This window comes from Brachypodium distachyon, chromosome 2, assembly GCF_000005505.3.
Source record: "Brachypodium distachyon strain Bd21 chromosome 2, Brachypodium_distachyon_v3.0, whole genome shotgun sequence".
NCBI classification, from domain to species: Eukaryota; Viridiplantae; Streptophyta; class Magnoliopsida; order Poales; family Poaceae; genus Brachypodium; species Brachypodium distachyon.
The window spans coordinates 27,194,047-27,208,677 of NC_016132.3; the positions used below are offsets into that span (position 1 = coordinate 27,194,047).

The 14,631-nt window shown below is 40.9% G+C and overlaps 1 protein-coding gene across 2 annotated transcripts in view; it reads right to left on the reverse strand.

Moving 5' to 3' along the window:
- The window catches only part of LOC100835842 (serine/threonine-protein kinase TOR), a 31,701-nt gene that overhangs the window by 9,031 nt on the left and 8,039 nt on the right, over positions 1–14,631 (reverse strand). For both annotated transcript variants that reach the window (XM_003568577.4, XM_024460324.1), the window contains exons 12-42: positions 14,260–14,412; positions 13,801–13,922; positions 13,624–13,723; positions 13,442–13,537; positions 13,102–13,232; positions 12,027–12,129; positions 11,768–11,950; positions 11,598–11,690; positions 11,459–11,494; positions 10,732–10,833; positions 10,535–10,645; positions 7,448–7,610; positions 7,245–7,366; positions 7,084–7,136; positions 6,639–6,762; positions 6,385–6,567; positions 5,194–5,346; positions 4,972–5,124; positions 4,815–4,886; positions 4,582–4,716; positions 4,442–4,503; positions 4,016–4,113; positions 3,579–3,688; positions 3,328–3,501; positions 3,189–3,254; positions 1,601–1,669; positions 1,412–1,522; positions 1,192–1,332; positions 972–1,100; positions 710–875; positions 418–632 (exon numbers count right to left, since the gene is read on the reverse strand). In XM_003568577.4, coding sequence (XP_003568625.2) covers positions 418–632; positions 710–875; positions 972–1,100; positions 1,192–1,332; positions 1,412–1,522; positions 1,601–1,669; positions 3,189–3,254; positions 3,328–3,501; positions 3,579–3,688; positions 4,016–4,113; positions 4,442–4,503; positions 4,582–4,716; positions 4,815–4,886; positions 4,972–5,124; positions 5,194–5,346; positions 6,385–6,567; positions 6,639–6,762; positions 7,084–7,136; positions 7,245–7,366; positions 7,448–7,610; positions 10,535–10,645; positions 10,732–10,833; positions 11,459–11,494; positions 11,598–11,690; positions 11,768–11,950; positions 12,027–12,129; positions 13,102–13,232; positions 13,442–13,537; positions 13,624–13,723; positions 13,801–13,922; positions 14,260–14,412 — 3,729 coding nt within the window. The remainder of the gene's footprint in view (positions 1–417; positions 633–709; positions 876–971; positions 1,101–1,191; positions 1,333–1,411; positions 1,523–1,600; positions 1,670–3,188; positions 3,255–3,327; positions 3,502–3,578; positions 3,689–4,015; positions 4,114–4,441; positions 4,504–4,581; positions 4,717–4,814; positions 4,887–4,971; positions 5,125–5,193; positions 5,347–6,384; positions 6,568–6,638; positions 6,763–7,083; positions 7,137–7,244; positions 7,367–7,447; positions 7,611–10,534; positions 10,646–10,731; positions 10,834–11,458; positions 11,495–11,597; positions 11,691–11,767; positions 11,951–12,026; positions 12,130–13,101; positions 13,233–13,441; positions 13,538–13,623; positions 13,724–13,800; positions 13,923–14,259; positions 14,413–14,631) is intronic.

A 14,631-nucleotide genomic window follows, 5' to 3' on the forward strand; every position in this document is an offset into this window, starting at 1 on the left:
TCAAGGCAGAGGTGGGTGAGGATGGCGACGAGGAAGAGGAACAACAGCAGGATGCCGGACTCAAACTTTGCAAGAAAACAACCAATAGTTAGCGCTATCCAACCGGTGGTCTATACTTTCGCCGACGTGACGGCCACGTGGTCGTTGTTAGTCCTCCGAACCGTTTTCAGACTAAAGTGTAGCACTAAGACGAGTTTAAGAAGTGTGTGTTGTTTTGTGAGTTTGTGGACTCGAGTGATCATTTGTTGTGCGTTCATAGACTATTGGTTGTATTTTACCTTGAATTTTTGCCAGTCTTGACACTAGAAAGAGCGAGGTAGAAGGCACTTTAAGGATGCACTGGGATGAGATATATTTCATACAGCATTTGCTCATAATCTATTTTGCAAAACAAAAAACAGAAAAGAGCAGATTTACCTGTAAGCTATCATCAACACCTTTGGTTGTAGATGCACATGCAATAGAGTAGAAATATCCAGTTACTGCTGCAACAACATATTTTCCAGCAATATCTGGCCGGCCTCGCAAAGTATAGCGGGACATGACTTCAGTGTTGAACAAAGCCCACGAGTGCCATGCCTTGCCCCAGTCCTTGGCACTCAGTGTGGCATTTTTGTACGAAACCAATATTTCTGGAAGAAGAAATTTATAATTATTTGAAATAAAAAGGAACACAAGCAGTGACTGAAATAGCTGAAGACTTTAAGACCTTGGATGGCGTCATCATCTAACCCAGGTGACAGTGCTCTCTTCCAGCTAGCAAGTGTCAAATAGACACGAGCAATCAGCGGTACTCCAGCACTTGACACAGCACCTTGGCTTACTAATGTTCCAGGGTAACTATTTGTGGCAGTAGCAATCTGCACAGACAGATCCTATCCCAACAAACAAAATGTACACCAGTATAAACACTTGAGTGTATAAGACTGCTGCAATGTGTTTTTAGAGGACAAGGGTGATAACAAGCTTACCTGTAGCCTAGAAAATGCATCCTTCCGTTTCAGCTCGTCTCCAACAGCATACTGGTATTTAAGGTAAGCCAGTACTACTTGAGGATGCCCATGATAAAGTGTCAATTCAGGAGAAGATTCAGGGTCAAACTGCATACAGCAACAGGAAACTATTTGTTTTATAGGGAGGACTGATTAGTTAAACAGGCACACACTGATTAGTGGTAACTACAATTTTTACCTGCAAGAGTTTGACTAAAGTAGATTTAGCCTGACTGATACGTCCACTCTTCCAACAAAGTTTAGCAAATTTTATCCAGGTATCTCTGTCTTCATTAGGAGGAAGAACCAGCTCTCTAACAGCAAGTAGAGCTTGCCACACCTATGAATGTTTTTAAAGTCAATAAGGAAAATGACCATAGTACAAGCTAGAATGCAGCATTTATTAACAAAGAGCTAACCTCAACATTCCGTTTTGTTCCTTTAATGCGCTCGTTCCACATATTACGAATAAGTTCCCTTCGCCCATCAGCAATTGGACTTTCCGTGGGAAGAGTGCAGTAATCAATCACCTGAATTACACAACATCCGTTTTGTTATCAAAACCAGTAACTAACGTTCTTTAGAACATAAAACCAAAATTAAAATACCTCTTCCAGTTCTGAAAGCTGTTGAACCCGCACCATGTTATTATAAGCACGTTCATAACTCTCAAGTACCTACCAAGTTCACAACATATAAGTATGGGCTTACGCAAAAGAGGGGAAAGGGAATTGCCACAGAAAATATTTGGTGGAAAACACAAACTTCTTGAAGTGCAGACCACTAATGTATGTAAAACAATTTAATTCTTGAGGCAGAATTAGAGAAAGACGTTCTGAAAACAGAGAAGTGCATCAAGTGCCAACAATAATTCACTACAGAAGCGTAAAGAAAGGTATTGCATCTATAATTTACACAATGTATGGAGTTCCAAAGGTTCCCCTCTTATTGATTATAAATAAAGAGAGATAAAAAGAACATTTACCAATATATCATTGAGCAATACAGGTTTCAAATGAGTGAATGCTAGTATAAAAAATGTGTACATGGGTAAACATCATTAAGGAATTTATTATGTTGGGACTAACTGACAGAACAAGTCCCAGCTTTCATATTTTGATTACAACACTATCTCCCAACTCCCAAGGGTAGGTCATGTCTAACTAGAAAGGTATGATTTTAGAAGGTGTTGAGTTATGAATGAAGCAAGAAAACAATTAAGGCGTCCATTAAATATATAATAGTTCAGATGAGACAAGTATTTCCAACACTCTGGAAAAGCATGCTGCTCATCCTTCAAAAAAAAATCAAGCATGCCTGTAGGTTTTTACACAATATGCAGCATTTCATTCAGTCTACTGCTATTCCATTACATGGTCATTCTCACTAGGGACAGAAAACTGCAGCTTTAGCTATGTTTGGATATATAGTTCATTTTGCCAGCTAGGAAAGGGTAAGATTAATCTACTTGAGCTACGGCCCAGAGAGGCAGACCTCCATGAATGAGCTTTTCAGTTACCATCCCATTTCTGGCGGTAACTCCTCAGACCCAAGTAATCAACTCTCCATTTCAGCAATGCACAACAAGTGATCTTAGTGCTTTTCATCAATATATGAACACAGAACAATGAACTGCAAGGGAACTATATGACTGTATTAATTAATGCATGGAATAACAAGGTGAACTCTGTGCCAAGCTGGGTGGTCCCCCTAGCGGCTGGGAACTCACACAGTTTTTGGAGCTGCAGGCGGCTGACACGGCAGAAGACACTGGGGGCAAAAGATGCTATGCAAGAGTATGAGTTCGGCTCCCTTGCTGGCAATAGGCTTGCTTGCCCAGACTAGAAAGCAATTTGACTCTGCCTCGGGGAAGAATTTTGTGGACTAAAAGCAAGATTGTTTATCTACAGCAAATGCCTCCATGCCAACCAACGCTAGAACTTCCCTCCCCTTGCCTAACATCTAAACATGGTCTTTACTATTAGCAATTCAGTTGAATGAGAGCCAGTTTGTGGTTGCTGGCTTGCTGCGTTGTGCAAAATCACAGCATAAACAACAATTAGTGTTGCAAGTATTTAAAACCAAGGTACACAAAATAACTCTATAATATGAATAACAGAATTAAAAAGAAATTTAGATGAAAGTTTAATCACTGAAATCATAAGAAAGAGTATTATACAATGCTACATGTCGTACCAATGCTGCAAGTTCAGTTGCCAAACACCGCCGAGCTCTCTCAACATATACACGAGCTTCTTCATACTGCAAACGGAACACATATATCAAACTGTGGGGAAAAATTGTAACCAGAGCTCACACTGGGAAAATAATCTACCTTTTTGCAACGAACTGAAAGAACAGCCCTAAAGAAAGCACCATTACTGCTTCCATCACCACTAGCTGTTGTGTTACCCAACAACCGGAGCTTGTTTTCATCCCCATCATCCAGACGAGAAACATATTCAGACATCTGTTCCCACTCACCCATATGCCAAGCAGCATTTGCAGCCTGAAGCAAAAAGAAAAATGATAATAAATTTACATGTTAAAGTTACCTATAAATGGATAAGAACACATATACACAACCATTGGAGCCATTTCCAGCCGAGCAGATTGTTCTGCGCCAGTCCATTGCTCCCTGCATAATGTGCTCAAATCTTCCCAACGAGCCAAGGACGCTAGACACCTCATCCGCCCTAACATATCATGAATTTCACTTAGCTACCTTCATTACAGCTACCTTCATTACATATACTAGAAAGATTTCTTTAATAAATATTACGCAAAAATAATACTCCCTTTATCTTTTGCTTAGCACTATTGACCAGTGGAATCAATTCGATCATCTTTTGTATAGAATATGACCAAAATGCACCATAAGAAATAATTAAGTACTCAAGTGGGGGTGACTGGGGAGTAAATAGGATATCTCAGCAAATCATTTCTCAGGATTCTGAAAGTGACAAGTCTTTCGCAATGAGGGTAAGACAGAAGAAACAACAAAAAGTACATGAATGCCCTACCCAATGTAGCATCCAAGTTTTGTAATGGGCCAGATGCTTGAGATGACTTCACAGTATATGCCCTTAGGGCCTCATCCCAACGGTGCAATTTCTCATACCTACATTAAACCATATTTAACCAGATTTTTAAAACAAGATACTGAAAGCATCACTAATGATGGACCTTATTGAAGCAAGTCTCAACCATATTTATCAAAAGACAAGCCATTAGTTAAAATGCCAGATAGTCATAGAGATCATAAAAACTGTGACTGAAAACATTACTAATGATGGATCTTACTGCAGCAAGTTCTCAACCATATTTACCATTTTGAGCCATTAGTTAAAAATGCCAGATAGGGATCATGCAAAATGTAAAAAAATAAATCTTTGTCCAACTAAACAAAGAAGCATGGGACAATAGGCCCATGCAACTGTTAACTATACCAGGATTCCTTCAACTGAACTTCTAGATGCTGTTGTGAGTAAGTCAATATTCCAATAGCTGCCTGTAGAAATAAAACAAAAAGGATTTAAAAACTATAAGAGATAAGACTTTAATCCTTTCATATGACACAGGAATCAACCTCATGCTGGTGTAGTTGATTATTAATATGAATAAGTGACTCAACCACCGTAACCGGATTTGCCCCCATCTTCTTGGAAAATACAGCCTCAAACTCCATTTCTTTATAATGTAGGGCTTTGGCATATGCTCGACACTGAAAAAAATAGTACAGAAGTATCAATCAAACACCCACGCTCATGAAGATCAGCCAGATATGCCAAAGACAAACAAAAAAACAATAATACAACTAACCTTCTCAGCAAGTGCGCCAAGCAGTCTAGTATCAATTGGAAGGGGTTTCTCATCATGTTCCATAAACTCTGCCTACTTATAGAAGGGAACAAATTAATAAATGAAACAGGGAAACAATTGATGAAATTTGTAAAAACAAAATGAAGATCCAACTAACCAAGTTCAACAGCGTCGCAAGAATTTCTGCAGGTATGTTCTGAGATGAGAATGCTGTCTTGAGACTTCTCACTAGTTGCTCCTGGGATGATTCGGTCATTTCGGCCCAGCAACTTGCAAAACCCGCAGCAAACAACTCGCGACCAACAGAGGGCTGGATATTTATGTCAGAAAATACTTCACAGCATGACTTACACATTATGAAGAATCACAACTACTTCACCTGAAGCTGAGCTAGCCTTGCACAAGTACGTAGAGCTGGTGATGGTGACTCTTTGAGAAGTGCAATACTGAAGTGCCTCATCCATTCAGTCCAATCATCTCTAGTACTTCTCTGAGAAGCCTCGCCAGCACTTCTCAACCGAACATCATTGACCTGCCGTAGCCAGAAGCCTAGATTTTTAAATATACTAGTGGAAGGAAAAAAACTAGAGCTACATGAAAGAGATGAGCAGGAGAATAAAACTAAATGGTTTTTCTAAATCATTTTCTGAGAGAAGCAAACCATCAAATACAAGAATCTGCTACCTAGTGGCTACAAACAAAGAAAATAGAAGAGAACCGCACAAACAGCAGCCTAAAAGGCAAGCAACACAGCCCCTAGAAAACTACTCACAGAGGTTCAAACATTCTTTTTATTTACCTAACCAGCTAGCTGCCAACGCTGTGTCCCCTCCAGAAACTTGTATTCCCATGAGGCCACAGGCCAGTATATATCCATTATACAATGAGGATAATATATGTGGACTATATACATATCTGACCCCCTAGCAGATCAGAGCCAAGTAACCTCTACTGTCAAGAGAGCCACAGCTCGCATCTCAGCCTTTGCATAGGAGGGAATGAGATTGGTGTGCCTCAAGATGTAGTTAGAGAAAAGTTTACATCGTAAAAACAACTTATATTTGTGCTCGGAGGGAGTATTTGACAGCTCAAAGAAACACAAGTTGTTGCAAATCCTGAAGTGCATCTCATTAATATGATGACTTTTCAATGACATAATTGGCTGTTCTAGTGAATGGTCAAGTTCAAGCAGTTCCAGTCTTTGTTTCTAAATAGCAGTAAGCGATTAGCAAAGTGATCATTCCCCAGTTAAAAGCATATGCAGGTTTGCGGCATTGACACGCGCAGCTACCATGAATGCTTAAGAGGGTGCATGTACGGTTGTTACGGCTCCAGCTTAGAACACTGAACAATACAACATTAGGAATTTATGATTTCAGATAAAGAACCAAGATCTTCCCAGGTATGACAGTCTTCACAAAAATCAAACAGTTTTAAGGACAAGAGTGAGCTTTGATGTCTTAAAACTAGGCTAAATGGTGAAAACAACAACGAAAACAACACTTAACAAGAAGCAGAATAAAATTAAGAAAATCTATAAATTTTCAGTTGAAACAGCAAAGTATATTACTCGATGACTTCCTGGTTGCCGTTGTGTTTCATCAGCTTCCTCAGAGGGAACGCCATCAACATCATCAAGGGGGTCGCTAATGACATCAGGTGGACACTGTGTGTACTTTTGTACAGACATGTTATCGGAGATGAGGGGCTCTCGCCTTAATAATCGATTTTCAATCTCATCCCATTTTCTGTACTGTACGAAAACAAATTGTGGATATTAGACCAAGCCATAAAAAAAGTTCATCATAAATTGAAATAAGATACCCGCAAATGGTGCTTCACAAGAAGTTTGCGTATTGATGGTATGAAAATGGTAAATTCTTCTCCAAGAGCGTGTGCGAGTGAGCAGAGTGCCTCAGCAGCATCTTTCCGTAGATCATCATTGTTCCTAGTCGAAGAGGAAAATAACGGTCAAGTTAACAAAAGTGACACACAACACAGAAGGAATAAAATATGATAAACTTTTTTGGAAAGTAGAGATAATGTTGTGGTCATAAAATATGCTACTCCCTCCGTCCCATATTAAGTGACTTTCTATTACATGTATCTGGACGCTTTTTAAACATAGATACATCCATATTTGGGAAAATTTGAGTCACTTAATATGAGACGGAGGGAGTATAATAATCAAAAAGGAAAAAATATCAAGTATCCAAGAAATATACAGAAAATAGAAAGTCCTTTCTAACCCAGTAACCATAAATCTTACCCATCCAAAACAAGCTTCAGATGCTGAACCAAAGCAGACACATGAGTACCAACCTGCACAAGAAATTTCAAAGATCCATCATGTGCAACAAAAAAGCACAGGAGCTTGTGAAACCAAGATGTTTTTGGACGATGTCAAACTGGATTAGAACATCAACCAACCTGCACCCTAGGTATAAGCTTAGTCAAAGTGACAATGGCACGCCGTCTAATATCAACTAGCTCCACTTTAAATAAACGAACAAGCACCGGAGCAACCAAGTGCATGTGCTCATCCAAATTTCCTAAAAGGTGCAACCCAAGATGTTACTTTGATCAAATATACATTAAGAACATGAAAAATAAAGTAGGAGATGGATACATACCGCCAAAAACTTCAAGTGTGTGTAATATATCAGGAACATGGTAATAATCATTGCAGCGTTCAGCATCCCCCAAGACTTGAATACAACTCGGTAAAATATGGAGCAAATACATTCTGAATTCATCATTCAATGCTAAGCACAGTTGTTCAACAAGATGAAGAACCTGGAGAAGCAACATAGTCAATAAGAATATCATGATATGAAACATCAGAGTCACAATAATCAAGAAATTTATGTGATACATGACAGATAGTTATAGGAATACATGGGAATTATATCATTTAAGCTGGATTTCTCACAAGCGATGGTCAGAAAAAACAGTCACTCAGCCCAGCTAAAGAATCAGTTTGGGTGGACCCAATTATCAACAGGTAACCAAGAGCCAAGAGACAACCTAAACTATACAGAATAACAGAACTCACAATACCACATGGTGAATACTTAACCTGTTAAGAGTTATACACGTTATCGATTTCGTCCTGAACAATTCCAGTTGATCGATTTCTTTAGTACCCAGCATTTTGCTGCCGTCCTCACCAAGATCAACCTGCCATCGGTTCTACTGCTCGCCTGCCTCACCGTATCTCACCGGCCTCCACCGCCACTAGCCTCCGCTGCTGCAGCTTTGGTGGAACCACCCCCATATACTTTTCCCTAATTTGGCTTGATCAGGTTACTACCGTGAAGGTATAAAAAATCAGAATAGTACAATGTCGTCGTCACAGAGCAACGTTTCCCCCTGCCTGCTGCCCGGTGATTTTTGACGTTGTTAATTACACTTACTTCATCTCGCACATGCCTAGACTTTTGCGTCCTCTCTGGGGAGGTCCCTTGTACGCCTTCTCCAGTTGCTCCTATGTAGCCTCTGCGCCATGTGATATGCCTGTTGCTGATAAGAGTGCTACTGATAAGGCTGCTGGTGATATTGCACAACATCAGGCCGTCAATGACTACTGGGAGGCTTTACACTCATGCCGTGTTTTGCTGACCACCTGCACTTGAGTTGATGATGATGCCTGAGATGTTGTTGTCTTGTCTTTTCCTCCAGTGTCCTGCCATACTTTTCCTCTGAGTGTCTTCGGCCTTCGAGATGTGGACTCACCTTCGTAAGTGCTACGAGCCCTCCGGCAATGGTCTGTAGTGGTTCGCCAGGAGAACTCTCTTCAGGATGGCGATGCCACAGTTTACGAGTTCTTCACTCAGAGCTCGGCCGTATGGTGTCAGCTGGATTCTCTTCGAACTGTTCGTTGTCAGCTTGTCGCGCTTGCCCGTGACGTGTGGCTGTCCGTGTTGATATGGAGTTCCAGCAGGTGTATGAGTTCTCGACACGTCTCTGCTAAGTTTGAGCCCCAGAGCACCAGCTCTTTGCCATCAACCTTGCATCGCTCTTTTTGAGCCCCAGAGATGTGCGGCATAGACTCGTCCGTGTGGTTCTCGACTACTTCCCTTTTGTGGTAGCTGCTTGTCCGCCTATTCCACCAACTTCTACACCGCCTGCTCTTTGTTTGAGTGCCCCATGTCCTTCAACGGCCCCACAGGTGGTGATAGAGGCCCTTCTCTATGTTGCCGTCCTCATTGGATTGGACCTCCTGCCAAAAGGATGGCCATATCGAATATACTTGATTCAGGAAGAAGCGGCACCTTGCACACAGCTCTTCCCACTCTTCTACGGGCACTAGTGGATCTACCTTGCTGGTGACATTGTGCTATGGCTACATCATCCGCCTTTTGACATCCATGAATCTAGGCACTTGTCATGGCCCCGGGATGTCAACCACGTGAAGATATTGCTGCGTGCCGTGGACCTAGGTCAGTCTGCACACCGGGCCACGGGCCAGCTTCTAGGTTTGTGCAGCGATGCTAAGACCTTGGTTAGCACGAATGATACTCCCTAGCATGCGACACTCGGTAACTATTGGTGGGTGGGGAGGGGGGGGGGGCAACAGAGGTTGTTGACGGGCACGGCTCTTGATGTTCTCGAGAGTGTGTCATCACTACCGTTTTTGCCGATGTTAGGGCAGAAGTGGGCTAGATCCAGGGGCATGCGTCTTGGGTTGTGGGAGCCATGTTCTTTGGGGAGTTTTGAACATGCAAGTTTTGCAACTTTGGCATTGTGTTCTGACCACGGAGGAACTCACGTTGTCACATCCTGACGGCACGATGCTTGTGCTAGTTGCTTTTGCGGCGTTGGGTAGACTCCAACTGGCCTATCCGAGTGGAGGTGGTCTGCGTCATGGGACAGACAGCATGTCGGGTGGGCAGATGGCCATTGCAGATGAGGGGTGCAGCGGTTTGTGGGGTTGTTGCATTCAGGGCGCAGGGATTGACTATCAATCATCTCCCATTGTTCGGGTCACGCTAGACCTGACCTACTTAGTGGGGGTGAGGTGTGAGGTCACATCAGGATGGCGCTGACGTCCCTAGTGGTGATATGAAACTCATGATTGACAGGACAGCTATCCTTTCTAAAAAGCTGGTGTGGCCTGGTTCTGACCTTTGGGGAGCTAGATTCTCTTTCCAGGTGACGGAAATTTCAGCCGGTGTGCTGCATCCTGGGTACAGGCATGGATGATGTTTAGGACAAGGTTTTGTTTGTTATGCATATGTTGTATTAGTCAAATTTTCGTCGATTGGATGTGGCATTGCCGCGGGTGCTTGGTTGTAATAGCATAGCCTTAGGCTTGTACAAAATTGTATTATCAGTGCATTGGGACTCAAAGCTTTTCACCTTCTCTAAGAAAAAATGCCATCCAAAATCACTCAGGGGTGAAGTGAAACCAAGCCCGAAGGTCATAGTTTGGGAGGTTAAATGAACCAAAATACTTTTAGGGATAAAGTGAGACAAGAAAATACTTTAGGTAGGCAATAGACTTTTCCCAATAAAAATGTAGGTGGGACGACAGGAGTTGAAAATCAAGTTTCCACTAAGACAAGACTGAAGATATTTGCAATTTACTGTTCTTGTTATCTTTCCCATGACAAGCATGTCACCATACCTCATCTAGAGAAGTTATAAGCTGTAGGTATGAAGCCCGTATTAAATTACCAACAGAACAAAATAATAACAGTAACAGAGGAGTATATTACTGGAGAAGCCTGTGGACCCTGTATGGTCCGCTTTGGTGCAGGCAAGCTGAACGAGGAGATCCATAATTCGGAGACAAGAGATAGTATGTCTTGTAAATACTTCCGGATGTGCTGGAAATAAGTAATGTTTAAAAGATATGCTAGATATCAACCTCAACAGAAAGCATCTTCTAAGAATGATAGAAGGCTCATCTTACCTGCCTAACAATAGATACTAATGTCCCAATTTTCCAGGTTATGAACTCTTTCAAACCACCATCCTCGCACATGCGAACAGCACGGAATAGCTCAGGGAGAACCTTCCAATCAAAAGAGAGAGTGTCAGAAATTTATGTGTAACATTTATTCCAACTTCTCCCACAAAGAGACAAGTGGGCCAGATCATTTGCCTTATACCCAAACCCGATATAACTGAAAGCTTGAAACTATAAGAGTTAAACTTTCTGATTGCAGTTCAGTCAACCAAAGGAAAACAGTAGCTGTTAAAACGAATAGGCCCCATCAAGCAAATCTTGGAAAAACGACTGATACTGTTTGAAAACAATTGCCAGGTACAACTTTCTAGTGACATAAAGAGGTTATCTGGTAATTAAAATTGAAATCTAAAATTGTTGTCAAAACTATGCAAATCCCCACAAATCATCAATTAGTTTCGTGGACAAGAGGACTTCGACTAATGCAACAAACTGGTTCTTCACCCAAATCAGTTATGATTCCAGAAGTAACATGAATCAGTCAGAAAATTAAAAAAATCAAGGGCATGCATGTCCGAGTATCAGCCACAATGTTTCATGTATGTGCATCGGAGTAAATCAGAGACAATGAGTCACATCAGGATTGTACAAACATGAGGAATCAAACGAAACCAGACTGCTATAAAATGCAAAGGACTTGCAGTAAATTAAAGGAAATTGGGTCTCTCACCTTTGGTAAATAAGGAACACAGCCAAGGCCCATTGACTAGCTCGAAATGTATCAAGAAGAAAACAAAAGATGTTAAAGTGGTAACACTGCCAAAAAAAAGTTGAAACAAAAAAGACTATTCAAAGCAGAAATATTTTACCTTAAAAACAAAGATAAGAGAGCCAACAACCATTTGATGATAACTTGAAAGTGAAGGATCTCGGAGAATTCGCATCAGAGAATTAATTGCAACCTAGCAATAGAGATTAAGGTTAGATTGGCTAACACAGGAATCCTTCATGTTTCCAATAAAACTAACATAAACCATACTGTCGAATAGTAGTCTTCAGATGCTGAAAAAGATGGCCAGAAATCAGTTGGTGTCTCTTCCATGGAAACGATATGTTGTGCAGTCTCAATTGTTGGCCGTAGAACCTCTCTATGTTGACCAGGTAGATTATGTTGATTACGCTTATGTGCATGAGGGTCCAATGCACCCATAATCCCTAAAACCTGGAAAAACATTGCTTTGTTGATTGAACACGGGTATAGAATTTCATGAAACAACAAAGATTGGTCAAAAAAATACCTTCAGCACTTCCAGTCTGGTTGACCATTCCAATTCACCATTCAGCAATTTCAAGAGTAAGCCAAGCAATTGAGGATACTCATTGTAGGGAGCAATAACATAGCTGATGCATCCATGAAAAAACAGATAATACTAGTGATGACCAAGCCGCAGCAATATATAAAGATTATAATGAAATTAACTACTGCAACATATATGAAAACAAGTACATAGACGCTATGATGCAACCATCTTACATATTAGTAAATTATTATCAAGGGTCAAAAATCCTTAGCGCACGCAATGCAGGAATAGAAGTTAACTATTTCAAACACAAAGGGATACCACCCAATAAGAGTGAATTTTTCAGGAAAGGAGGAAGACTCAATACCTACGGAGTGTTACATATAAAATGCTTATAAGATGACTAGGCCCATGTGGCCTGCCAAATCTAGAATTGGCCTATGACTCCAATTATTTAACTTAGTGTAGGGAGTACGCCGCAGCATAAATTTTATAAACTAATAGGGGAAATGTTCGCGAGAGGATATGGGGAATATGCATCCAGCTCTTATATACAAGCTAGGAGGTTAAGCAATAATAGAATCAATCCAGATACAGAGAGGGGTTCTGGACTCCTTGAATCTAAAGGGCAAGAAGCTTAACCGTCTTCTAAATAGGTGTTTCCAGGACGCAATACTAGGCGAACACGGCATCAATATGTCAGTTCCGCTATTCACAAATGGCCAAGCTGCACTGATGAACACTTCCATGAAGAAAGGCTGCTGAAAGTCAGTTTGCCGTTGGTGGCATCATTTGATCAAGGTCATCATTGGCGATCCACTGCGTGCTGAATTTGTGCCAGCAGACAAGACTGAAGGGCCATCCCAGGAAGAGGTGGTTCTGCGTTCGCCCTGGACCGTTGTTGCAGAGAGGCCCATGACTTTTGTAGGAGGCTTTTCCGTACTACTAGCTGGGTGTAGTTGCACCCATGTCCTTTTGATACAATTTAGGGAGTATGTAATGTAACAGGTAATATGTTGTACATAATATGGAGTGTATAGGTAGTAAATGAGAGAACAAAAAAGGAATATACCCTGTGCTTTGAATAACTTGTCCAAGGGTTGCTACTGCCACTTCCCTCTTACTCACAGCACCACCATCCAAAAGAGCATCCACGACTAGAGGCATTAGCTCAGGAAGATACTGCCTCATTGAAAAACCACCCTATCATGCAGAGCATAAATTATCACAAGTCAAGCAATGAAAGTTTGAAGTAAACTGTAAGTGGCAGGAGAAAGGCCCATTGCACCGTCTACTTTCAGAGAAGTTCTTATTGGATCCTCTATCACAAGATACGATTAGCTTAGTTTGAACTTTTGTAAAAGCAGAGGGGCTGAAATGAAACAAACATCACATGACGGAGAAAGACATACCACTTTGGCCAGTTCTCCAACAGTAGCAAGCACTCCTGCAGCAAGCACATTATTAGCCATTGGCCCTGCTCCTTCACAAAGTCTAGCCACCAGAGCCTGAAAAAAAAAACAATATGGAACTACGGAGTAAGACTAAGAGACTAGCAGAAGAAACAGTATCACTGATCTCATCTGTTACTAACCTTGTGAATTGGAGCAATATAAGGAAGTATTAACCGTGCACAGCTCCTAATTAAGCAACCCAACAATCTAGCACTTTCCTCTCTACACTTACTATCCATACTGCAAAGAGCAGAAAGATATTCAGAAGCATGAAGCTGGGGCAACATGATATGGATTTGGTTTAGGTTGCTCTAAACCTTTGATCAAGATAGGTCAGCAACTGTATAAGATAGCGACGAAGGGCAGGCAGTACATATGCAGGATTTTTTTCAGATAATCTGCCTGCAACTGATATTGCCAATTCCCTGACGCCATACTCCTACGACAAAGAGTAAAAAAGAAAATCGTCAACGATCGCAAAGTCCATCCTTTTCAGAATTTTTCTTACTCTACACGAAAGAAACATGAATTGGACAAGTGCAAAGTAAATAACATAATATTTGTGTTCTAACATAGATATTGCAAATCATGGTATTTTTTATTGCAAAGTTTTTGTATTTAAACAGTACTTTCATAAAGACCCTGTTACAAAAAATACACTTTCATAAAAGAAGAAACAATAAGGATAAGTTAAACCAGATATGGTGAAAGCATCTGGTAATATATCTAAGTATTTAATAACCCACTCTACATGATAAACATGTAACACAGTGTACCTCATCATTTAAGGCAACAAAAATTGAAGTGAGGATGTCAGCTTGGGCCAAAAAGTCATCAAAGGTCGGGTTCCGATATAGAGCCTTGAAGACTGAACTCCTAACACCAACGTCAGCATCAGCAACTGCAGCAATAAGAAGTTTTTCGACTATCTGCAGGGAAACACAAGAATGTCAACATGGTCAATATTCTGTAAATCAAAATGTACAGTATAACAGTGACATAAGAACATAAGAGTGGACAACCTATACGTACCAAGTCCAAGTTTGAAAAAAAAAATATCAAGTGTGTGTCAAACAGTAAAAGACCAATGATCGGAGCATGATTGACAACCACAGTTAGTCAGTAATGACATGTCTGTGTGAACGTCC